This window comes from Microtus oregoni, unplaced genomic scaffold (assembly GCF_018167655.1).
Source record: "Microtus oregoni isolate MIOR12 unplaced genomic scaffold, Mior012 000004F_ref0000308, whole genome shotgun sequence".
NCBI classification, from domain to species: Eukaryota; Metazoa; Chordata; class Mammalia; order Rodentia; family Cricetidae; genus Microtus; species Microtus oregoni.
In genome coordinates, this window is record NW_024543063.1 from 35,192,751 (window position 1) to 35,219,228 (window position 26,478).

General features: G+C 47.7%; 1 protein-coding gene across 1 annotated transcript in view; it reads right to left on the minus strand.

The window, feature by feature from the left end:
• Positions 1-26,478, minus strand: part of Cdh13 (cadherin 13) — a 949,947-nt gene that overhangs the window by 411,638 nt on the left and 511,831 nt on the right. The window contains exon 5 of the mRNA XM_041650745.1: positions 9,896-10,048. Within this exon, the coding sequence (XP_041506679.1) occupies positions 9,896-10,048 (153 nt within the window). The remainder of the gene's footprint in view (positions 1-9,895; positions 10,049-26,478) is intronic.

Here is a 26,478-nt window from a genome sequence, read left to right on the forward strand (position 1 = left end):
CTACCTCTGTCTGGTCTCTTCTGCTCCTCTCTTCCCAGGGAACAGTTCAGGTCCCTGATCTGCTCAGTATCACACAATCAAAATGGGAGACACCTTCTGCATACCAATGAAGGCAAACAGTTGCTAGCTGGTGGTGGCAGCTGGGATGCAGGTTCTGTCGACATATGTATGTAGGACCTAGTTCCAGCGGAGTGGTCACCATATTTGTTTGCTAGGGATAATTAAGTATCCGTGACATTTGGAGGGACAGAGTAAGAGAAGTTGGCAAGCCATTTCATTTTTCTCATCTGCGGATTGAGAGGTTGGCTGGGCAGTGTGGCTCCAAGGCTCTTCTAGGTCTGACGTAACACAGTAGCCCAGAAGATGTTTTAAAGTAGCTGTGGGGTAGCTGAAAGGGTACCAAAGGTAACAAGCTTGTTATACAAGCTTGAGAACTTGAGTTCGAATCCCCAGAACCCATGTGAGGGTATCTATAATCCCAGGGTTCTTACAGTGAGATGGGAGTAGAGACAGGAGAATCCTGAAAGTCTGTGGGCCAGCCGGCCTGGTGTACATGATAAATGACACCCTAAGGTGTCCTCTGACCTCTACAGGCTTGCGGTATTGTATACTCGCCTCCCTGACACCAGACACACACAATCACCCAACAAAGCCAAAGCCACGACAAAGTCAACCATATTGCAGTCAGGCAAGGGAAATGAGAAAGACAATCGGGTTACCCTGGCCTGAATTTGAACCAGCATGGAGTCCAGAGTGCCTGCCAGGATGCTGACATGCAAGCCCCAGGATGGAGGACGGAGTGAGGCTGGAGGACATAGCTTCTCTCTCCTGTCACCACTGACAGGATACGGCACTAATGAAATTCAGAAGAATTTCCACAGCTCGGAGTGAGGAGGCAGCTTTGCTTAGTGAACCAAATACATAATCAGCCAGGAGCCCCTGGGCAGTTTAATCCAGGTGTGTGGCTGCCGTGGCGACAACGCTGGTTAACCTCTCCATGCCTCAGTTTCACCAGCTGCGCTCAGCAGATAAGGCCCAGGCGGCAAAATGAATGCTTAGCCACACGGGGAGCCTAAGTGGAGAGAGTCCAGTGGAGGTGCTCCCAGGAGCTGGGGTGGGGGTGGGGGAGGCCTCAGGCAAATCATGAATTGCTTTTCCTTAAGCAGCCAGAAGATAACCGCTCATTTGTTTATCACGCTCTCTCTCTGCCGTCTATTTTTTTTTTTTAAGTGCCTGTGTCTAAGGAGACCTAGAGAGCAGTTTTCTTCAGCTAGCCGCTGAGAGTCGACAGCGGAGAAAGGGGAAATAGGATGGGTTTTCTCTTAATATATGTTTAAAAACCCGTGAGTTACTCATGTGGCAGTCTCAGCTCGACTCTGTGACAGGTGTCACCGTCCTTGTCCCTAAGCGTGAGTACACTGAGGTGTAGACGGGTAATATTAACTCAGTGCTTCTAAACATGGCTTCGCGGTAGCATGCCCTGTGAGTTTAACGAGCACACTGGAGCTTGGTCACACTCCAGGACCTTCGGACTTAACCGCTTTCAAATGTGGCTTGAGCATGTGGGGTGGGGAGTTCAAAGGCTCCCCAGGGTGATTCTCTCGCCAGCACATTTGAGAGCTACAAATGCCACCTTGAAGGTCACAGATCTTTAAGGCGGAAATGCAGGCCTTGCTGACTATAGGCCGCTTCTTCCTATCAAGTTATCTCCTGTGCCGGCTTCAGTCTTTCGAAGATGCCTTTATCTCTGGGCCCGAAGTCTGCTTTCTATGAAACACGCAAACCCTCGGGTCTGTGGCATTTCCCAGGCATCTGATGTCTAGACAGGGATGGAGCAAAGGAACCTGGGACACAGCTGCCCTGCTCTCAGGAGCCTCTAAAGCGACAAAACACTGCCACTGTAAGGTCTGTGAGTTGGGCGGGGGGGTGGGGGGGCTTTCCGAATCCAGAGGGTAGCACTTATTGTGTCTAACAAGCATGGCTAGCACAGAATGGAACACAGGAATGACGGCGGTGAAATGGGCTCAGAGGTCACCTTCTGTCCGTGAATTTCTGAAGCAAGTAGGCTTAGGGATTCAAACTGGAACTACATGTACGTGTGTGTGTGTGTGTGTGTGTTTGCATGTGCCTCTGTGAGGGGTAAGCATATTTTTCCCTGAGTGTGTATGTGCCTGTGTGTGGGGTGTGTGTGAGCGTCTGTATGGGAAGGGGGTGCATGTTGATGCGTGTGTGAAGATATATTTGTGGGGCCCAGAAGCCAGTCTCAGTTGCTCCTCAGGAGACATACGACTTATATTTGGAGACAGGGTCTCTAGCTGGTATCTGGGAGTCCCCAATTTTGCCAGGCTGCCTAATCAGGGAGCCCAGGGATCTACCTGTTTCTGTCTCTCCAGTGCTGGGGTGACAGTTGCGTGTCACTTTGCCTGGCTTTTTCTGTGGGTGCCTAGAATCAAATACAGATGCTGATGCTTCGGCAGTGAGCATTTAACCAAATGAGTCGTTCCCCAACTGGAGCTCTCTTAGGCCCATGTTCCAGAGAATGCTCCAGTATTGCTGGGAGGGGAGTTAAATTCAACGTTTGGGACCTGCTCCAGTGTTTATGCCCCAGTAGATGTGGGCTGAGACTTCTAACGAGTTCCCAGCTGATGATGCCAGTTGGGGGGACACACTTTGATGGCTTCCCTGACAGGTGAGCCTGCCAACAGAACATTGCTAACATCTACCTGTGTCGTTGCTAGCTGGGCCCTGGCATCCCCTTTCCCCTCTACTTCACCTGCATGGGGCTTAAGCTGAGTGGTAGTGGCTCCCGCTGGCAGACACCAACTGAGTGCACACCCACTTACAGCTTCCGCACCATCAGGCGATGGCACTGCGATCATTCCCATGCGAAGAAAGAGAGAAGAGGAAGCTGAGAGTCACATAATGCCCAGGGTGTCACGAGATGAGGATGCACACAAAATGGAGAGAGAGCCCAACATCTTTCCGTGCCCGCAAGAATGGAAACATCACATGGTTCACGCGAAAACAAAGTCCAGATTCGAAGCTTGGTGGGTCTGCCTCCAAAGCCTGGGACTCAGCCTGAGCCATGGGCACCTTTGCTCTCAGGCTGTTCCTGGGCAATGTGAGGTACTGGCCAGTGGACCACAGGGATGGGAGAAGGTGAGATGGTAGATATGGAACTGTGTACGCGCACAGATGACATAACCATGATCCCAGCCCTAAGGAAGCAGGAAGACACACGAATTTGAAACCAGCCTGGACTACAGAATGAGACTCTGCCTCAAGCAAACAAATGAACAAAAACCAAATCCCAGGATGGGAGACAGGTGTTTACCCCAAGTGTGGCTCGGTCACCTGCCCTATCAGCCATGCTGTCTGTTGACCCCCAATAGAATCATTATACACAAGATAATACTCTAGATAACTCTCTAGCTTGGAAGCACCTGTACCTCTCAAATGTCTTATGATCATCATTTAAGATGGGTCTATTTCCAGATGGAAACGGCCTGTCCACACGCACGCATCTTTTGCCTGATCGTCTTGGAGCCAGGCACTGGTTAGTAACGAAGCAGAGACCATATGACTGAAGGCAGCGAGACAAGCAGGGAAACGGGAGTGCTGGGTGTACTCCAATTTTATGGCCTTGTTCATAACCACAGACTCAGAACCTGGCCCAGAACTTGGCTCCAAGGAGGGTAAGTTGCATAGGAGAAAATAAGAGTGCGTGTTTGATGCTGAGGTGCTTCCATGTTCTGAGTCTCTGGTTGTTCAAATGAGAACAGCCCCCAGAGGCTCGTATATTTGAACACCTGGTCCCCAGCAGAACTGTTGGAAGGATTAGGAGGTATGGTCTTGACTGGAGGAGATGAGGGGTATCACTGGGAGTGGGCTTTGAAGTTTCAAAATTTTCCACCATTCCCAGTGCATGCTTTTAGCTCCTTCTTGTGAATCAAGGCGTGAGCTCTCAGCTGTCAGCATGCCTTCGCTCTGACCTCATGGAGTCTAACCCTCTGAAATCAGAAACCCAATTAAAAGCTTGCTCTTATATGTTGCCTTAATCAATGTATTCCATCACAGCAATAGGAACGTAACCAAGATGGAGACCGAGAACCCAGATGCCCCTGCTGCCTGCGTGATACACTTAGTGCGCTGTATTGTTCGCCTTTGGCATCACCGGGGAGTCTCACTTCTAAGTTCCTGTGTGAAGGTGTTTCCAAAGAGTGTAATTGGGAAAAGAAGACCCATTTAAGAAGAGGCAATCACCATCCCATGGGCGGGGATCCAGCACTGAGTCAGCGAGCTGAGCGCTGGCATCCCTCTCTGTCTCTGTTTCTTGACTGTGGACGAAATGTGACGGGATGCTCCCATGCCTTTCCCAGCATGATGGAACTTACCTCCTCAATTTGTGAGTCAAAACAGCTCCTCTCTTCCTCTCCCCATCGCCTGTGTCAGGCATTTTGCCCCAGCAATGAGCAAAGCCACTCACATGAGCATCAAGCTCTTATTTGTGAAGTTAAAATGAGATAATCATAAATAATTATGGTGGACCCTGGAAAACCATAAATGTTCATGGGAGGCTGGGACCGACGTCAGTATAACACTACATCTCGGGAGCCCCTTTGGTCCCTGTCAGTGAAGATAGTAAACATTCTTTATGTGCCAAGGACTATAATGGTTTGAATGTAAAATGCTTCTCAAAGGCTCACACGTTTAAATGTTTGGTCCTTCAGCCGGTGGCGCTGTCTAGGGCAGGGGATGCTAAAGCCTTGTTGGAGGAAGTGGGTCACCTGTGGCAAGACTTGAAGTTTCACAGCCCAGCCCCCACTTCCTATTTCCTTCCTACTTCCTGACTGTGAGTTGTGACCAGCCTGCCTCTAGTGATTTTGCTGCCTGAGGCCAGTTTTTCACACCTAGTGGAATGATTCCCTCAAACAAACCCCCTTTACCCTTAAGTGGCTTCTTGTCATGTGCTTTGTTGTAGCAACAAGGAAAGTAACCACTAAGAGATCCCAGGAGGTCATGGATCCCAGGAGGTTGTCAGGAACACAATAGGCACACGTACAGTTAGTTCCCATCTTCCTTCCAGACACTCCCCTACCCTCCCACCCAGTTATCTGTGCATCTCCTACCACGGAAACCTGATCAGAGTGGCATGTGTCATTGACATTGACTGGCCATGCTTCTTGTCTCGTCTCTTACCCCCCATGGAGACTTTTCCAAATCTTCCACTGGGACCCCCCTCTTGCCTAACTGACTCAGTCTCCCACTCCATTCCTGTCTCCCCATATTGATAAATTCACAGCCAGCAGATTCCATTCACAGTGAGAGAGAATCATTACCACCCGCTAATATTTTTATAGAATTTCATAAACTTGGTCATTCATGAATCATTTACAGTACTTTATTCCAAAGAAGAGTTCACAAATCACTCAAACACTGGCAAAATGCATAATAATGAGTGATATTTCAGGAGGCTTTGCATTAATATGTCAGCTCCCAATACTGCAAGAGCTAAATTATTTTTCCAGGTGCCACTTCGGGTCAGAACCACAGGAAGCCCTTTTGGGCACTGGGGCAGGGGATGGTGGTAGGGTGGCAGTAAGTCACGGGACAGGATGGGGCTCAAGTCATTGATCACACAGCCTGTCAGATCCTCTCTCGGCCCAATTCGGACAGTTCCTAGGAAACAGGCTACGGAATCTGGATCAGATGCTGGGGGTGAAAACAGGAAGAAGGGACTTAGAGGCAAGACTTTGGAGCTGCTGTGAGACTGGTATGGATCCTGAATTTAATACACAGTGACTGTGAGTATTAGGTTGGTATCACCTTTGAGTATTGGGTTGGATAGTAATACTTTCTTCTCTCTCCCTCCCTTCCTTCCTTCCTTCCTTCCTTCCTTCCTTCCTTCCTCCCTTTCTCCCCCCTCCTTCCCTTCAGCCTTTCCCTTCTTCCCTCCCTCTCTCTGCTCTTCCCCCTCCTACTCCTTCCATCTTTACTTTCTTTCTTTACTTTCTTTACTTTCTCTCTTCCCCCTCTCTCCCTTTTTCCTTCCTCTCTCCATCCTTCCTACTTGCCCCTCGTACCTCTCCCCTTTTCTCCCTCCTTCCCTCCCTTCCTTCCTTACAACTGAACCCAGGGTCTGAGCATGCTAGACAGGTGTCCCTACCACTACACTGCGTCTCTAGAGCTCTTTCCATGTTTTTATTTGAGACAAGACCTTACTGGATTGTCCAGACTAGTTCTGAACTCAGTCTGTCACACTAACTGGTCTTCCCCTTGTGGTTTTTCTGCCCTAGCCTTTTGGGTACCTAGGACGATAGGAGGCCCACTCTGCTCCTTGTTCCTGGAGCTCTTTCTTATTCTGTCTTTTGCGTGAGACAGATAAGAGTGTGTACATGAAGAGGTTCTAAACTGTCCACTGTGCCATGTTTACAAATGATAGCTTTCAACGCTGGTGTTCATTTAGCATCAAGCACAGCTGTATCTCAAGTTGTGTCTCATTCACCCACCCCAAGGCTTTCATCAGAGTTCTTTTGGTTAGATTTGGGGCGGGGGATCTGTTGGCACAAGGGCCTGGGCATGCACGTGAACAGTGCTATTTAACTTGGAAACAAACAACAGCTATATTAGAGCAATTACGATGTCAATACACACGCCCACACATTCTCAGCTTTTGAAGCTTGGGAGAGGAGAAGCGAAAGTCTAGGTGTGTGGAGACCCTGGATGCATGCTTTAAAGAAGCCTCTCCGTTCCCAACCACATCGAACGTCACAACCAGAGTGGATCTGACCTCAGTCTAAGACAGGAGGTTACTTCCCAAGGAAATTCAAAGTGGGCAGGAGGTACTCCATCCTTGTGTTTAAGGACATCCCCATGACAGTCCCCTAGCTCCTCCTCAAGGGCAAAGGCCACAGAAGGGAGACTGAAAAGAGGAGCTGAGGTGGGGGGAGACAGGGCACGAGAACCCAGGCTGCCAAGGCTGCTTGCTTCCGTAAGAATCAAAAGTGACAGTATTGCCATTGTTCTACCCTCATTCTCCTGGGACCAAAACCCATTATGCCCAGTAGCATGGGACCTGCTGGTGGACGGGGACCCTAAAACACACCACCTAGTTCTGGGAGAGGCGGTCAGCTGGAGTTTCTGGCACAATCAAACCAAGGGACATGGCTGCCCTTACGCTGCCTGATGAACCAAGCCCTAATGGCTGCTGTGACTGTCCCTCAAAGTCTCCTACCTCCAGGGAACTTTCTGACTGCTCCTGGAGATGAAGGCTGCTGCCACCTAAGGAGAAGGTTCACACTGAGGTGGGCCAAGTATGTGGTACCCAGAGTCTTCCCCAGGATATTAAAGGTTCTCAGCAAGGTGATATCCTATAAACTAATTCTAGATCTTACAAATATCAGATAGGCCACAAGGCCTTGCCTTGGATAGCACACCTCACCTCCTATTCATTAATCTCTGTAGGAGGCAGCCCAGACTCCTACCAATTCTCATTCCCCAGGTCTCGCAACCTGAGCTCCCAGGGTGCAGGCTCTTCCTGGCAGATCTCTTTTTCTTTATTTAATAGCCCCTATCTCTTTACTCCTCTGGAGGACCCTGAGCTATGGATTCAGCCTAATACCCATACTTCATAAAGAAACAGCAAATCCAGAACTCTTGTTTAAGATTAGAATGGAGCGAAGTTTTGCATTTGCCGGGTGTCAACAAGTCAAATGTGTTAGAAAATTACAGAACTTAAAATGCTTAAGAACATTCAAGAAAATGATGTTCAAGCGTAGCTCTGATCTAGGAGAACCTGCTAAGTGCTGGGCATTGTGCCAAGTGTTTGCAGAAGGAAACCCATTTTGCCTTGTATGGAGAGGCACCCACCACCCTCTGTGCGTTATGGAAAAATAACAGCAAGATTAGAGAGGGTGAGGATTGTCCAAGCTCACGTGGCTCAGGAGGAAGCATGGATCCTGAGGTCTGAATGATTTTGTTTTTGTCGTTATGGTTTGTTGGCTTGTTTTTGATCCCTGAGCTCTTAGCTACTGAGCTCAGAAATCAGATTCACCATCTCCTGCCTCATATCTGAACCGTCATCAATATTCCATGATAGGTGTGAGGAGGAAAAGCAGTGTGTATCCATAGCCTGGTGCTGATGCTGACACAGACCAAGCCATCTCTGCTTATTGTCACAGTCGGTGACAACTGTGGGCCTAGCATCAACTTTTTACAAGAGCCAGACTTCCTGTTGGTTCACCCAGCTCATCTTTGGTACACAGGGATGGGTGCTGCCCCCTGTTCAGAAAAGTCCCAGAAAGTCCTTGGAAAGACTTCTCAGGGGGGAAATGGAGGCACCCATCTTCCTGGGACCAAGACCCAAGAACCTTCTAGCAGGTGGGGACCCCAGAGCACAACACATGGCCAGCAGCAGCAGACGCCTCTCTTGCCAACAATCTTCCATCTCTTTACTGAAATTCATGGTGAACAAGGCAGGTGGGCAGGGGTTCAAACTCAAAGCGTATATCCTCAAAGGCAACCACAACACTGAGTTTTCTCCTCCTCTTTTGTTTCCTTCTCCCCAGCTCCCCCTTCCTTCCTTTACCTTTTCACATAATTTTAATCAATGGAACCATTAGTATATAATACTGACAAAGGAGTACAGACTCCGGAGAAGTCCACCAAGAGTAACATCCCAGCCGGCAACACCCAAGAGGTCTGTATTCACAAGCCAAATGCGATTTCTTCATTAGAAAATAGGGCAGGTACCTAATTTACTTATGAACTAATCTGAGACTTGAATTACACGAAACAAATTACATGCTTAAAACCAGTCCCAACACACAGTACTTTCAGAGCGTTCATGGTTTGCACAGCTGCCACAGGCAACCACAGCAATAGCATTGCTACCACCGTTCCTAAGGAGACGTCCATTCTAGTAAGCACGGATGACTTTTACATGTTTCTTTGACGGTGGCTCTAAAGGCACACCTGTCCTGATCCGTGTCAAGGACTACCTAACTAGTGAGGACATCATATGTGTTTGCCTTCTGTCTTTGATCCTGAGTATTCCCATGTGACTGACACTTCCACATATTACTTCCTTACAGATATTTTAGAGGTTGATTTTCTATTTCTGTGTGTGCATGCACTTGCACGTGTGTGTGCTTGTTGCGAGTGGGTGTGTATGTGGTGTGTGTGTGTGTGTGTGTGTGTGTGTGTGTGTGTGTAGTGACTGTGGAGGTCAGAAGAGGGCATTGGATGTCTGGGAGCTGGAGTGATGGATGATTGCAAGCTGCTAGACATGAATATTGGGATCTAAAGTTGGTCTTCAGAAGGGCAACAAGTGCTCTCAGCCCCTGAGCTACCTCTCCAGTCCCCACTGCAATATTTGAAATGCTGCAGGAAGCTGCCTTCCTAAACACTCTGATCACACACACACACACACACACACACACACACGCACGCACACACGCACACACACACACACCCGCCCGGCCCACTTTTCCCTGTTTCACGCTAAGAACCATGTCCTACATTGTACAAAACTGCACCGACTCCTTCAGATTTCATCAGGATAAATGTCTAAAGGTAGGATTATCTCGTCTGAGGGTTTGCACTGATCACCATCAAGTCTCTGAAAGCCAGATGGGCCTGAGGGCTTTGACCTCCTCTGAGAAGCCTCTAGCATCACTCTCATTGGTCTTTACAGCCGAAGTCTGACGCAGGCTTGGAGGCTCTGATGATGAGCTAGGAGCCCCTCGCCGCTACCCTCTCCTTTTGTCCTCATGGAAGCACCTCAAGCCACACTTTTGTGGATTTGATGAGGCACAGAAATAATTGGCTCAGTGGGAAGAAATTGCTCTGCCATCTACATCTTTATGCACAGGGTGAGCAGATACCCAGTACTCACTTGGTAAGTAGCGATCGTTTCTCTGTCCAGGGTCCGTGTCACGGAGACGCTGCCCGTGTTCTCATTGATTCTGAAAATTCCTTTAGGCTCTTGATCCACTCCTTTTCCAGTGAGCCGGAACTTGGACCCTTCAGGTCTGTCACTATCGACTACCTGGTCGGAGAAACAGAGTGATGTTTAAAACAATCCGAAAGACACAGAGAAAGCCCATCACACACGCCCCTTGACCAGTCCACTAATCTCAGGTGCCAGCACAAAGCTGCCTCATGAACCAAGAGTGACCTTGCCCCAAAGAGCATCATGGTTTAGCTTTGTTTATACACGGGGGAAGTTTAGCATCGCTGAGGAGACCAGGGTTGATGGAGCAAGAAGGAAGAAGCCAGGAAGTACACACAGGAACTTGGATTATTTTTAATGGAGGAAGATTTGGTTTTCTCTGCAAACAAGGCTAAGTGTCGGTAGAAGCCATTGTTCACCAGTCCCACACTGGGCAGGCACTGGATAAAGTTACTTTTTCGTTGCTAGTACCACCTACTCCACTGCTCCCCTGGGTGGCAGGCTTCTGCTGAGAGAGGCTGTGTGTGATTGTTTCCTTTACACTTCAGACAGTGTAATGGATAGAGCCAACAGAGGAACAGTAGTAAGCAAGCTGGCTCTGGTCACTATCTTACACCAATGAAAAGAGAGTCTTCGGACACCACTGTGCAACACTGTCCTTCGTGATTGCTGCCCTTGTTTGGACGTCTGGAGACTAAGTGCAGAAGCTAAAGACAGAGGGTGGCAATTCTGAGCATGAGGAACCGTAAAGACAGCTGGCAGGCGAGGGGACGCCTGGAAAATTCCAGAAACAGAGAGTCTCGAGCACACTCTGAGCAGAGGAGAGTTGACGGAAGGTAAGGATAAAAATGGGGGTCTTTTATGGCATGTGAAGTTGTGCAGTCAAGGAGAGAGCTGACACGATACTGGTACAAGCTAGTTCCATAGCTAGTTCTGTGTCCCACTCAGGGCCATATCTCAGGTCACTGTCGTATGTATCAGAGCTGCCCATGCTAATTTGGTTATAACAAAACAGTTTAAAGACCATGACTGTATTAGATAACGGGGAGGCACAGATAAAAGAGGGATGATGTACGGCCAGCTGTAACTGCTTCACAAATGAACAGGTGTCTGGTTAGGTCAGCACCCTCCATGGGCAGCACAGCAAGTACCAAGCCTGCAATTCTGCACTCAAGCACCAGGTGGCAGTGGTGCCTAAGGCAGCCCGAGCATCATGGCGTATTATTAGGCAGGGCCAGTAGAGGAACATCAAGACAATTCCAGAAGATGGGTTTGGTTGCTTTTCGTGTCATTATTTTAAGATGTTCGTTATTGAAATCTACTTAAGGTTTTAATTAAACACCAATTATCTCTGTTTGAGTTTTTAAGATTAATGGAAAATAGGATCATTAATGAGAGACGTGATTTTTTAGATGAAAAGATGTTTTAATCCCGATTTCATTGGAGCTAACCCACCACACAGTCCTTTCCTGAGCCCCCACCCCCTGCTTAGAGACTTCAGGATGTCAAAGACCCAGAACTTCTCGGGCTTCCCGTTGAGGCTAGAGTCCACCATATTGTTCAGCTGACTATCAGCTGAGCAAATGTATTCATGCAAACATATCAGAACCCTACCTTCAAAGACAGGTCTTTACCTCTATGGTTCCCAGTTTCCGCAGGGGCTTAATGGGGACAATCACTAGTAGGGGTGGGGAGGGAGGCTGAGGGTTTAAAGATACAGTATAGTTGGGTGTGGTACTATAATTACAGCTTCTCAGGAGGCCGAGGCAGGACGATCTCAAGTTCAAAGCTTGACTGAGCTACGGTGTGATTTAAAGACAGCTTGGGGACCTTGGTGAGAGCCTGCCACAAAGTAAAACTTTGAAAAGAGGGCTAGGGATGTATGTTAATGGAATAGTCCTTGCCTAGCAGGGTAGAGGCCCTAGGTTCAGCCTGTACTACAAAACCCCAAAACTAAAGAGCAAAAACGAGGCACCCAGATGGGGCCTGATAAATCAGCGCTAAGCACTGCAATTCCAATAGCAATAATTGCAATAAAATTACACTGCTGCTCATGGGTGAGATGGATCCCTCCAGGCATAAAAAGCTTCTTGGCCATAATGGAAAAGGAAATACACTTTTTTTTTTTGAGACAGGGTTTCTCTGTAACTTTTGGAGACTGAACTGGAACTAGCTCTTGAAGACCAGGCTGGCCTCGAACTCACAGAGAGATTCACCACCACTGGCTGGCTGAAATCCACTTCTAAAGGGACAGATTTATTTATTTGTTTGTTTGTTTATTTAAATTCACAAACTTGTCTGGTTCTGGAGATGACTGTCCTAGCAAGGTGGATGGGACAGATGGGCCACTGGGATGCTTCCCTTATATCACCCCTCCTATGTGCATCCACATGCTCCTCTTTCTGGCCCTAAGCACACCTGAGAAGGTTAACCAGGAAGACAGTCTGAGCAAATGAACACCGTGTCCTAAAACTGCTGGGGTGTAACCCCATCTGAGGTGTAGCCCTGGTCCTATGGGCCTGCCACACACTGACTGGGGGTAAGGACCCACCAGGGAGGGCCTTCTTTGTTCTCTGTTCTCTTCTCCATCCTCCTTTGTTCAGAGAGGGTTGGGGCACAGAACCTTCTAGAAGAAGAGAAGCTCAGTGTGCCTCCTGGGGCAGACATCTTCACAGCAAGCTGAACTGGAGACTTGGAAACTCTCCTGGGGAGGCTTTCCCTTGTACTGATAAGGTCAGGGTCACTGCCTCCTTCTCTCTCTGAGATCTTGAACCACTTGACCTTACAGAAGCAGAGTTTGCAGAGAGAGGGGGACCTGTTTAATAATAAGTGACTGTTGCTGGATCAGAAGGACTTATTCTCCAGGGGCACAGCAAGCTGCCAGTGCTGGGCCTCAGCTTAGCATTGCTCAGGGCTGTTTCTCTCTCTTTTTATTTTTCTTTCTCTCTCTCCCTTCCTTCTCTCCCATCTTCTTTTTTCTCTCTCCTTCCTTTCCCTCTCCTCTGTAGAACCCAGCTTTTTAATCTATGTGTGGAATCTGCCTCCAGTCCTCAGGGCTGTGTGTTGAAGGGAACACTTACAGCCCGGTATAGTGTTCCCAGAGTATGGAACCCCGAGGGACACCAGCCCACGTGGAGGGCCCTGTTCTATCAACAAAAGTCCCTTGAGTTGTGGTTCCTGGTCAGCATCAGCATGCCCTGGAGTACAAGGACATGTCTATGCCTCCTGCCCTGAAACCCTGGCCCTGGAGAGTTGCACCATACCTTGCTCCCATGGTGACTCTGCTTCACACTCAAGCCTGAGGACCAAGCACCTCTCTGGCTGCTCTGGAAAGACTGCTGCCCCCGACCCACATACTCTCACCAAAGTGGGTTCCTGCTACTGCCTTCTGGAGACTTCTTTTGAAAATGAACCAGGTCTCTTTGTCACCTTCCATTTTATTTTTTATTTTTATTTTTTAGATTTATTTATTGTGTGTACAGTATTCTCAGTATTCTGTCTGCATGTATGCCTGGAGGCCAGAAGAGGGCACCAGATCTCATTACAGATGGTTGTGAGCCACCTTGTGGTTGCTGGGAATTGAACTCAGGACCTTTGGAAGAGAAGGCAGTGCTCTTAACCGCTGAGCCATCTCTCCAGCCCCCACCTTCCATTTTAAACATAATGATAGCAAAAGCTCTTCAAGCTTCTTCCCAGGAGCTCAGTGAAGCAGAGTGGATGTCTAATCACATCACACCCTACCATCTCCAGCTGTGCCATAGGTACATGGGCTTGTAGGAGGTTGGAGAGAAAAGTGTGGGAATGGGGGACACTCTTCAGGGGAAACTGGGCACCTCTATTCAGACTCTAGCTATCTGACGCTGCAATGGGACATGGCGGTCTAAGGAATCCACACTTGAGAACCACTAGGTTGATCTATTGAAAGAAAATTGAAAAAAGAAAAAAGGAAAAGAAAAGAAAGAATTCTTTACATTTTCAAGTGTACTTGGGATTTATGTTGGGCTACATTTGCTGAGATCCCAGTGGGACTTTGCTGATATACTGAAGAGTCCCTGACTCAAGTTGGGAAGCTATCCTCCTCTTGGTTGAACTATTGTATCTTGGCAACAGCTGTGGGGAAAGGAGAGAGCTGGGGGGAAAGCTGGGGCAGGGAGAACTAGGGGGCAGGGCTGGGTAGGGGGAGCTGAGGGGAAGCCAGGGGTAGCTGGGTGGGGAGAGCTGGGCGGGTGAGGGGGGCTCATGAGATTTAGGATCAGAACAAACTTCACCCAGAAAAGCTGAAACTTAGAAGACACACAAGGCCCCCTCGGAAGGACAGAGAAACAGAACGACTCTGGGAGCAGATTCACCAGCTGGGCTGCCCTGGAGGAGATTCTCCCATCTGCCCAGCTGCCTGCAGGTCCTGCAGTCAGCTCCAGGGCTCTACCTTTTGAGAGCTATCACCCACCTGCTCTAGGGTGGGCTTTTGGACATGTGGCTACCTTTTTAATAAGTCTATTCTACAAGCAGCCCGCTACCCCTACTCGTTTTAGTCACCCTACTAGATTCATTGGCTCTTCAGGGCAGGCTTCCAGACGGTTGTCTGCTGTCAGTTCATCCTCTGGGTTTGGTAGATGTGTGCTCACATCTCCCTAGGAAGAGCATCACAGGACACTCATCCTCTGCTTTGGGTGACTTGGGGTTTCCAGGCCACTGGTCGGTGGCACTGAGGCAGGAGAGATGTGTGATGTACCATGCTTGCAGCTCTGAGCCCTGGCTTCACCTCACCAGGGCTTTGCAACTCAAGAACTGCTGGATTGTCCTTACAGTGCTGCACAGGGCTCCGCTAGGTCGCCCAGGTGTGGCCGCCTGTGTCTCCCCTCCCTCTGACTCATTCCTCTGACCAGAACCAACCCTGCAGGCCAGCCCCAACAGCTGTTCACACCCGTTACTCTAAGCAGCTTTGCAATTAGCGGGCTTTGCCCATTACCCTTTGTAATTCAACAGTTCTCTGCACAGCGGGATTTTTTTTTTCTTTTCTTATCCTGGAGTTAGAATGGGAAAAAGTCGATGATGAGAAATAAGGACCCCAGGTGCCAACTTGCTAGAAAAGCCTAGAAACAGCATTCAGAGTCCTGCTGCTTCCCTGGGGATAGAGGCTTCTGGCTGGCTGTACAGGTGGGAAGAGGCAGCTGAATCCAGGGCGCTGACATCGGGACCCTCTGCTTTTTTGTTTATTTATTTATTTATTTATTTTATAATCATACTGAAATTGGTTGTCTTGACTTTGCATCCAGAAAATGGACAGACTGTCTCAGAACTATGTAGTCAAAGTCCTGTCATGGGAGCTCCTCGCTGGACCAGTTTCTGACTTCTGTCATCAGATTCTTGACACCACCCCCTGGAGAGGTATCTGCTTTTTGTCTACCTAGAAAAGTCGGTGGCACACAGGTGTTCACTAAGTGCCTGCGTTAGGCTTTAGTGGCTATTACAGGGCCTGCTGATGGGCCTCTGTGCGTCTCAGGTCTCTCTTCCCACTGCCTTGCTCAGATACAGCAATAAGGATCATTCTAAACACAAACCAAGTGTGGCCAGGCTCGTGCTCCGGTCAGCACTTCTGCAACTACCTACGGCTTTTGGGATCAAAGCCCAGGGTCCCTCCCAGATGCGTCTCCATCTGCTCTCACTCCCCCTCAGCCCATGTGAGCTGGACTTGGCTCCCATGGTGTCTTCTGGGACCTGGTCCATCTTCATATTCCTGAACTCAGTGCTGGGGGGTGGGGGAAGGAACCTCCCATTCCTGAATCCTTCATCTGCTCTGCTCCCTGGATGTTTGGCCTCACCTTCCTCTGAGTCCCAGGTCTCAACCTAGACTGAGAGAAGGCCGCCTCTGTGGGTGTGGCAGACAGCCCTATTTTTCCCCATGTCTGGTTTCATCTCACATTTTCTGGGCTTAGGGTTTGGAAGACATCAGATAAAGTTCTATAAGTGAAGAACTGTAACTTTCTCTGTATGTTTTTATATGGTCGCAAAGTGTTCTGTAAGCTCACAAATTTAAAGCAAAGGTCTATTGTCCTGATCTCTCTCTCTCTCTCTCTCTCTCTCTCTCTCTCTCTCTCTGTGTGTGTGTGTGTGTGTGTGTGTGTGTGCGTGTGTGTGTGTCTGCCTATCTCCACAGGCATCTCTGAGCTCCTCGTTTCTTGGTATGGCATAGGAGTCACATAGGGACCTAGTCTTCCAACTCTCTTTATAATTTGCAGAAGGGTCTTTTGAATAAACACTTTTTTTTTAAAAAAAAAAGTAAACTAGAAAAGAGTCAGTGCTGCTAACATGGGTCTGTCACCTATGTTACAAATTCAAGCTTGTCTTGGCCACAGAGTGAGTTCAAACCCAGCCTGGACAATGTACTGAGAGCTTGTCTCAACACGAAGAGTAAAGGAAAAAGAAGGCTTCTGTCTTAGGGTTTCTCTTGCTGTGATAAAACACCAATATCAAGGTCAGTTTGGGGAAAGAGGGTTTATTTCATCTTACAACTCTCAGGCCTCCTTCACTGAGGGAAGTCAGGGCTGGAACCTGGAGGCAGGAGCTGATGCAGAGACCATGGAGGAGTGCTTCTTACTGGCTTGCTCTCTATGGCTTGCTCAACCTGCTTTTTTATACACCACTGGACCCCCAGGCCAGAGGTAGCCTCATCACAATAGATTGGGCCCTCCCCCATTGATCACTAATTAAGAAAAAAGGCCCCACAGGCTTGTCTACATTATTTTCTCAGTCGAGGGTCCCTCCTCTCTGATGACTCTAGCTGGGGTCAAGCTGACATAAAACTAGCCAGCACACCTGCCCTCATGGATGACCTAAAAGTAGCTGGGCATCATGAGAATAAAAGAAACCATGGATGTAGCAGCTGTTGAGATACTACTCATCCTAAGGTAAGCATCTGCAAGCTCCAAGGCATGCCAGGGGTTGAACTGCAACTGCTAGTTAATTCTTCTATAGCACTTCAGAGGACCCATGGATGATAAGCGCAATGCCTTAGTGACGTCAACAACAAATCTGTGGAGGAGTTTAGCATGTTGTAAGCTAGCATGTACACCGAGCTCTAATTACTCCTCTTACATACTCAAGGAAGCTCTGTGTGGCTGTATTAATAACACAAGTCCCTTTACAAAGCTGGGAATACCTGAAGGGTTCCGAAACAAATATCCTCCCCTGCCTGCATGTCCCAAGAACAACACTGTCTAACTGCTACTTACTCCCCCTTTCATTGCTTTGGGAAGAAGACCTAAGTATTCTGGGCTGCCTGCTTTTATACCACCAGGCGTTGAACCTAGGCCTTGCACAGACTAGGCAAGATCTCTAAGTTCCTGTCCTGTCTTCCTCCAAGGATGAACAGTGATCTGGGAGCATAAGCCAAATAAACCCTTTCCTCTCCAAGCTGTTTATGATCATAATGTTTCATCGAAAGGCTCTGGACACACATAGTGGAGATGGCAGCACGAGAGTGGATGTGGACTCAGTGCCAATTACCCATTTTATTACTGTAAACGAGTTTCTCTCTGCAGGACATGTGGTCTGTATCTATCTACGTGTAAGAATACTTCCTACTGGTGCCATGACTCAGGCCCTCTCTGTCCTTGCTTTCATGTTGAATTCCAGATTTTTAGGCATTCTAACCCGGTATGGTACATTTTTACCCAGGTTCCTTTTGTGTCTTCCCTGTAACATGAAGGTGCATGGAGATTAGATCAGGGTGCGAGCTGTAGGAATTGTGTTCCACATAACAAACCATTTGGGCCATTGCTCTTTATCTTTAGATGGGGACAAATCCTGAGTTTCCAAAGAATCTTTCCAACTGGAAATCTCTAAAATTCTACTTCTGGAATCTTCTGCAGCTCCCAGCACCTACCTGTTGGGATTTCCCACACATTTTGTGACCCAGTTCCCCTCTTTATGATTAGATTGTACAGTCATGGGGTGGCAACCATGTTGGCTTGCATTCCTAGCCCTCAGGGAGTGTGTCATCAGCCACCACTGTGGATACATCAACAGCCAGTTCCAAAGTGATGGCTTAAATACTGGCCAAGGAGGTGACACCTTGAGCTGCCTCTGAGAAGGAACAGCATGCTAAAGCCCGGGCAACAGAGTGTCCAGTGGGTGAACCCCAGTGAGCCAGGAATGTAAGTTCATGGTTTCCAATCTCCAGTGGGTCCTAAGATTGTCATCATGTGTCTTCATTTGGGAGAAGCAAGTTGGAAAGTTCAGAGAAGAGGTGATAACAGGGCTGCCTGCCCCAAGAATGCTCTCCTGGCTAAGGACTTCTGATGCCTCCAATCAGGAATCCATAATATTTCAAGGATGTCTTTCTCAAGACATCCCCAGCCCGCCACCTGTGGCTGTCACTGTGGAAGTCCATCCACATCTACTAACAATATATGCCAAGTCCTGACCCCGCCCCTCACCAGGCTTCACAGTCTCTCCCCAACTTTTAGTAAGCTGTTACCCTTCAGGAACACAGTTTCTGCAGACGTTGTCTCTCCCTGTCTCCCCCCTTATCCCACTAAAAACATTTGCTCTTTGTTTTTGACTCTGAGACTATTCACAGCCCTCAAAGGCTTGCAGCTGACCTTCCCCAAGCCCCAGTGGCCTTCCCTGAACCCCAGTGCTATACAACGTGGGAGGTGTACTGGAAGAAGCTGTAGCAGAGCAAGAGAAAAAGGAAGTCACTGTTGAGTCTCAGTCCTTGTGCCCAACAGAATAACTGATGAGCCTTAAGAGAAACTTCCTGAATGTCTAGATGCTTACTGCACACTGGGAGGTTCCCCCCAACACCATTCATTATAGTCTTCCCAAATATATTCATTGATTTTACTTCTTATTCCACCATAAATCAAAGACGGCCTCTGTGGAAACTTTCAGGGCTTCTTCATCTGCCAATGCTCTACTCCAGAACCAGATGAATGGCTGTAGGCTGTTCTCTTAGACCGCCCCCTGGGCTCCAGTTTCTTGTCTTCTAGATACCTGGGCTATGTTTCCCTGCCCCCTTGCTTGTGGCTGCCTGCCCTGCTTTGGGCTGTGAAGGAGAAGTGGCATGTGTCACTTTAGGTAACTCTAGGCAAGGTCTTTAGGAGAGCTGATGTGCTTGGCCAAGATCTCTTTGTCTTCCTGCCAGCCATGCACCAACTAGCGGTGATATCATCGACCTAAATCTCAAATAAAGAATGAAGATGCCAAAGAGTACGCCCCACTTAACCCCCAGTGGACATGGAACTTGATTAAACATGAACCCTGTAACAGAAATCTGGAGTTGTGGGTGCTGGAGAGATGGCTCAGTGGTTAAGAACACTGGCTGCTCTTCCAGAGATTGTGAGTTCAATTCCCAGCAACCACGTGGTGACTCACAAACATCTATAATGAGATCTCGTGCCCTCTTCTGGCATGTAGGCATACACGTAGACAGAACCCTATGCATAATTAATAAATAAATCTTTAAAAACAAAAAGAAATCTGGAGCTGCTTATTCCTGCAGCAGAGTCTGACCTATACTAACTGGTAAAAAAAAAAAAGATGGGGGGAAATAGGTAGGGATGCATTCGCATCTTCCAGTCAGAGCTTACAAACAATGTGGACAGAAGAACAATCCAACAACTTCTCAGAGCTCTGCCCATCCTCTGTAAAGCAGAAACCATGTCTATTCTGAAAGGACAATGATGAGCAAGTGGTCTTAGAGAGGACCTGGTCGGGTACACAGACACACTCAGTACAACAAGGAAAGCACTATCCTCATGACTGCTCCTTGATGATGATGATAGCAGTGATGATACTGTGAGTGATGATGGTGTCAGAAGCCACTGTGCTAACTCTTCAATACACATTAGTTTAAGCATTTTATAACTACAAGTACACCTAATCCTAACACCAACTCTTCAATATCCAGTTTCTGTTAATATTAATATCCATTTTCCAGAAGAAGAAACTGAGCCCTGAGGATGTTGCTAAGCCAAAATCAGCTTGGATAATGACTTTAGGATTGAATCCAACCCATTCATCGCCAGGGTACTCAGCCAGGTAGACAACTGGTTGTATGTGGGAAGCTGCCAAGGGACATTCACGAGATCAACCGCCATGGAGTTCAGAACTAGTGACAGGGTTCCAAAAGTGAACCCCTGCCTCACACCTTCTCCATGAAGACTGATCAGAAAGCATTCACCTTGGTACCATGTCATTGGCAGAGCAAGAATTAAGGGCTTCAAAGTCTCACTTCCCAGATTTATATGCATCTAAGGGTCACCATTCTGTACATCAAATTCCTGGCAGGATCATCTTTAAATTCTCTCAGTGCCCCCTCCCCCACTGAGCTTTGTCACAGCTGTGGCATGATTTGAAGGTTTCTGCCATCTAAGGGGAAAATAAATTATTCAGGCCCTTGGACACAGTTGAAATATACCACACTGAGCATCTTTCTAACTTGCCAAACTTCTTCCCCTCGGACGCTCTATTCCCATCTCTTCTATCAGTTCAGTTTTTTTTACAGTTCCCAGAGAAAGGTTAAGCCAAATATTTATGCACTCATTTGAACCGCAGTTCAGAGAAAGCAACTTAACAAAATCGGCATTATGATCCTGGAGCCTTTCCCACTTGGAAGTGATCAACATGAACAATTGAACCAGTTCTCCCAGGAGATTCAAGCTGGCTGCTGTTCCATCGAGACTGTCAACAACTCCTCCTCCTCTTCCTCCTCCTCCACCTCCTTCCCCTCCTCCCCATCTCTTCCTCTTCCTACTGCCTAAATTCAGGACAAATTTTGTGTAAAATTGAGGCTTGGAAAATAAGCAGTGTCTAAAGCAAATAATGTGTCAATCATCTTCACTTGAAAGCCTGGCATTCTCGCTCTGTTCTGCCTGTTCCTTGGTGGGAAGGAGTCAGCCAGAGCATGGAGGTTCCAGATTCCGCAGAGCAGCCATGGTCTCACACGATCAGATAGAGCTCCTATTAGAATTTTCTAAGACCCCCGCCCCCATCACCTTGATGTCAGGAAAACCTTGAGTCTCCTCAGCCATGCATTCAGCTTTTGCACAGCTAACTTCTTGCCTCTCTTTGTACCCCAATCTCTACTATGTCTTACCCACGTTCCCTCATCCTCATTCTATGCCATGCTGTCAATTTCCCCCAAATGTCATGCTCATGGGTGGAGAAGTCCCCCAAGGTTCAGAACTATTGGTAGCTGGTGGTTGCTGAGGAAGGGAGAATCGCTTTCCTTTGGGGCTGTCAGTCCTGGTGGATTTCCCACGACTCGGTAGATGGCCCCACAACCTTGGACTCGGGTTATTAATGGTAACATGAACAATAACAAATGGGGCATGAAGTTGGAAGGGAGATGACATGGGGAGCACATGGGGGAGGTGGAGGGAAGTAGCTGTGTGATCAAAATACATTCTATAAATGTATGAATTTTCAGAGAATAAATTTTTTAAAAAATCATTAAAAAATGTCATCCTCAGACCTGACTCTGTTGTGGCCCTGGGTTGCCCTCTGGTGACCTGTCCAAAAGCAGAGCTGGCTAGTCAGACCAGATCACTTCCTTCTGAAGCCTAGGATTGGGACAGAGAGTGACAGGGTACTAGGTCCTGAGTCTGCCATTTGGGAAAGAGCCTACCAGTTTATATACAGAGTCTTTGACAAGGAAATCCAACAGGAACACTCAGAGAACAGTGAGTTCCTGTGCATGTGATTATGAGCAAGCATGGCACGTGTTGTGGCTGGTAAATACTCCCGTGTGTGCTGCTTCATCCTCTTCTTAAGGCTGGGTGTCCCAGCTATGCTCATGTATCAAAGTATCAGAGCTCCACTGCCAGCCTTTACTGCACTGGTGTGGGGGTTATCTCTGGGACTCAGTCCTCTCCTGCCTCTCAGTTCTCTTTACCTGGACCTCTTCAGTGAGGACCTCCTTGATGACCTTAGTAAAGACATGGGTGCCTTCCCTTCACCTCATCCTCTACGCCCACCACTCTCTCTCGTCATTCACAGAGCCCTTAGCACTAATATCACCATGTCCATGTCTCTAGGAAGTGCTTGAACAGACAAGATTTCTGTTCCGTTTGCTGCTGTGGGTAGGACATGGCACATGGGGGACACTCAGTTCTTTGTTAATAAACAATGAAGTTATCTAATTAAAGGCTGAGATCAGGGACACTATGGTCAAACAGGAAGAGGGACGAGCAATGGGCACTGGTTTAAGGATAGCTGATCGGCTTCTAATAAGGACCAGCCATGCTTCCTGGGCTTCAGTTCGGAGATATGGTCATGGGCTCCCAGAAAGTCATCTTGAGTAGTCCAACATAATTTAACAATTCCAATGAAACACATGCAAACACATGTGCACATAGGTGCACACACACATGTACACACATGCACATAAATACTTTAGAACAGAACAGTTTGTTCTACCAATGTCTGGAACTCATGGATGACCTGAAATCATTTCAGATGAATGCCTTAGCCCCACTGAAGCTACAGCTTCTTAAATGTATTTTTTCTTTGAAAATGTCAGTAAGTGAAGATCATGCTACCTGTGATTCAGCAAAGGCAAGGGAAGGTGTTTGGAGGATGCCATCCTAAATGGAAGTCACCTGGTTGGGGTTTTATGGGCTGCAGGGTCTTCTCAAGTAGTGTGACTATTTCCCCTGGAACAATCTCGGACCAACACAGCTGCCCAATAGCTGACATACAGCGCAGGTGATCACTCCCATTAGCTCAGGCTATGGGGCAGATTGTGCCCCACTAAGACAGAAGGATGACAGACGTCATGTGTAGAGAGGGGGCCATACGAGAGAGAGAGAGAGAGACAGAGACAGAGAGAGAGAGACAGAGACAGAGACAGGGACAGAGAGAGAGGATTGTCTTCTTAATAAAAACAAAGCAAAGCTTGGGAGGCAGTTGGCAACTCAGAGATGTGATGTAGGAAGCACAGTGTGCCTGTCATCTGAAGAACAGCCGTAGAAGGAATGGCTCGGCCTTGATTTAGAAAAACCAATCAGCGCACGCCAAGAGATGCGGTGGAAGCCGCTGACAGCAGAGACTGTATGGTCCTCTACCCCTACCCACTATGATTCCTTGAGGCTGAAATGGCTTCTAGTGGTTCCTATTGTATAGATCCACAATGTGTGAGGAAGGAGAGGGTAGAGGTGCTGTCCGGGGACCTCTGTTGAACCCAGCATGGCCACTTTTTCCCCATCAGCTGGCTGAGACATCTCTCCCTTTTTCTCATGTGTTTTGGCAGGTACTGGATAGCATCTAGCATTCCTGCCCAAGCTCAGGGCTGTAGAAAGAAGTTTGTGCTGCGGCCTTAACACACCCTCAGTTTGCATTCTGAACAAGAAAGAAAAGTCAGGGAGAACAATTTTGCAACTAAGAAGCACCTTCAAACTGTAACCCCAATAATAACTGTGTTTAACTGAGTTCTCTAAATGCCTAGTATAGCACTGAGACTGGAGGAAAGCCACCAGGGTGACTAAGGTACCTGTTTTGTGCTGAGGAATACAGGCCCTATCATGTGACATCTTGTCTGAGAGAGCTGCACAGATCAGGTCTGGGAACATTTGAGATGACTCTCACCAATAGGGACCCCCCGCCCCCCCCAGGTGAAGGTCTCTTGGATACTAGATTCTTTTCTCTCTAGATTTTAGCTGCTTGCAGAGGTGGCTGGCCCTTAGTTTAAAGGTTCCTACTGAAGAAAACCCAAGCCTGCAATCTCCCCTGGGTCTCATGGTTCCAGACCCAGAGTCCTGGCCTCACACACATACACCCGTAGACACGCAGGATCAGTCCTGACACTTTTTAACAGAAGGCAAACACGTTCGCCTGTACTCATTTGTAAGCCGCCTGACCCGTGTGCTCCCAGCCCTGCTCATTCTGCCTCCAGACTTCCCTTGTTGTTATAAGCTTATCACAGAAGTAAATCAAAATGTTCTCAAGAGGAGAAGAAAAGATAAAAGCAAAAAATGCAGCATCCTCGAGAGAGGGATATTTTTTATAGTTCTACAACTCTGGTGATTCTGTCTTTAAAAAAAAATCCATTATTTAATTTTAGTACCACGAGGTGCTGGGGATGAATAATGGCTCCTCTCCTACCTTCCAGGATTTCTAAAATATTAATACTGGTTGGATTCCTCTCCTAAGGGGAAGGAGGAGCTGAATCCTTTCTGGGTCTCAGAACCTGTTCTCAAACAGCAGGCAGTATTCTCGGTTTCAACCAGCTGTACACTCTGGGCTCTGCCAGTGATGTCTGCTCAAGAGGATGGGAGTCACCCGTGGGGTGGCGGGATGAAATAAGCTCCCTTTCTGAGTATTGATGCTGTCAACACCATTCTTCTAAACTACCCATCCACGATGCACTTTCCGTCCGCACTAAATTTGGAATGTGAATCATGAAGACTGACGGTGAGGAGGCCTGACCTTCACAGGCCTCTCAGGTCAAATGTCTGCTTAGGATGACTACGGTACAGTGTGCCACTAGCCTCAGACTGCCCACACAGAACTCTGAGCATAGCTTTTGTGTGTGTGCATGTGTGTGCATTAGTGTGTGTGTGTGTGTGTGTGTGTGTGTGTGTGTGTGTACACCTGTGAAAATGTATCTTGACATTTGAGGTACAGGAGAGGAACAAAACTTTCAAACTAAACAAGAAAAACAGGATTGCAAATTATGGCAGTTGGCAATAGACTTCTAAAACAAAATCAGCGTTTCTCTTTGTCCTCTTTAAAAAACTCACCCCTGGGCACTAAGGATGACCTGGAAAAAGAGTCACAGTCAAAGGCAGAAAAGGCAGCCACCCACGTTCTGCTTCACAGTGTCACTAGTTCTGGCTTTGCTCAGACAGGGTCTCACTGTGCAACACTGGCTGGCCTGGAACTCTCTCTGTAGACCCGGCTGGCCTTGAATTCATAGAGACCCACCTGCCTCTGCCTCCCAAGCACTGCATGCTGGGATTGAAGGTGTGTGCCACTACACCTGGCAAAGTTCCAACTATCTGGTGATGCATTTCCAGACTTTTGCATTCATCTGGTTGTGTGAAAACAATTTCAGTCATTTCATTTCCAATTGCATAATAATCACAGATTCGCATGCAATGGTAAGAAATCTCATCTACCCAACCTTCCCTTGTTAAATAGTGGGAACTGGACACCACAGTTGAAATGCCAACCTGGTTGGCTCACTGGTCTCCTTCAGAGTTCTCAAGAGTGTCATTTGTGTCTGTGACTCTCTGGACATGATGGCATCAGTCATGGCTTTATCGCGGGTATACGCTTGTGTATACATCAACACATAGTCAAGCTACAGATAATTCTTATATCACAATCAGGGAGTTTGTGTGTGTGTGTGTGTGTGTGTGTGTGTGTGTGTGTGTGTGAGGGGCAGACTGGTCATATGTATTCCACATATACGGAGGGGAGAGGACAATCTCAGACGTTGGTCCTCACCTTCTAGGATGTCTTGTTAAGCACTGTGTATGACAGACCCATGGATTCACAAGGTCTTCCCTTCCAGGATCTCTCGCTGTTCAGCACCATGCATAACAGGCTCATGGACTCACAAGCTCCCCGGAACTCTGGTCACCACTTGTCACCTTGCTGCAGTGGCCCTGGGATCACAGATACACCGAACTCTCCTGGGCTTAATGTGGATTCTGGGGATGGGAACCCCATTTCTCATGCTTGCCAGTAAACACAGAGATGTCTCCCCAGCCTACCTTCAGGATTTCTTATGCTACCTCTTCATACACACATCCTCCTCATTCTAAAAGACCAGCTCTCTTATCACATCCTCATCCTGGCCACTGTTAATTTCTCCTCAATTTCCTTAATTGTGTCGGTTAGGAAATGTCAGGTGAATGGAATCTCGCACTGCCACTTTGTGCTATGCTTGCTTGTGACCTCTGAAGACTCTTCCAAGTTGCCACACACAAAACAAAACAGGACATGGTGATATATCTCTATCTATCTATCTATCTATCTATCTATCTATCTATCTATCTATCTATATCCTGCCATTCCAATGAATGGAGGCAGAAGGATCAGGAGTTCAAAGTCAGCTTGAGCTACACAGTGAGCGTGAGGCCAGTCCAGGCTACATGTGACACTAGGCTAAAAATCAAATGACAATAACAAGCAACGGGCATATTTGTGTGGGTGTTTTATTGGGCTCTCCATCCAGCCCCAGGATTTGTGTGTCCGTCTCTCCACTGCACACCGTGTTCTCTTGACCTTGTCACCGTGGCATCATTACAGGAAGTCCTCTCACTTCATCTTCTGGGTTGTGTAGCTCTCCTGGGGTCTATGGTTTTCCATACACATTTTAGAATGAGCTTTTCATGCCTACAGAAATCCTTGCTGAGACTTTGACAGGAATTACATTAAGCACAAATGTATCCTTCTATATGTTTTTATGTATACCACTATGGGCATGTTACTTAACCTTACTAAACATCTCTTTCTCTTTTTTTTAAACAACTACTCCAAATTTAAAATAGGTTCTCCACTATTTAACAACCATT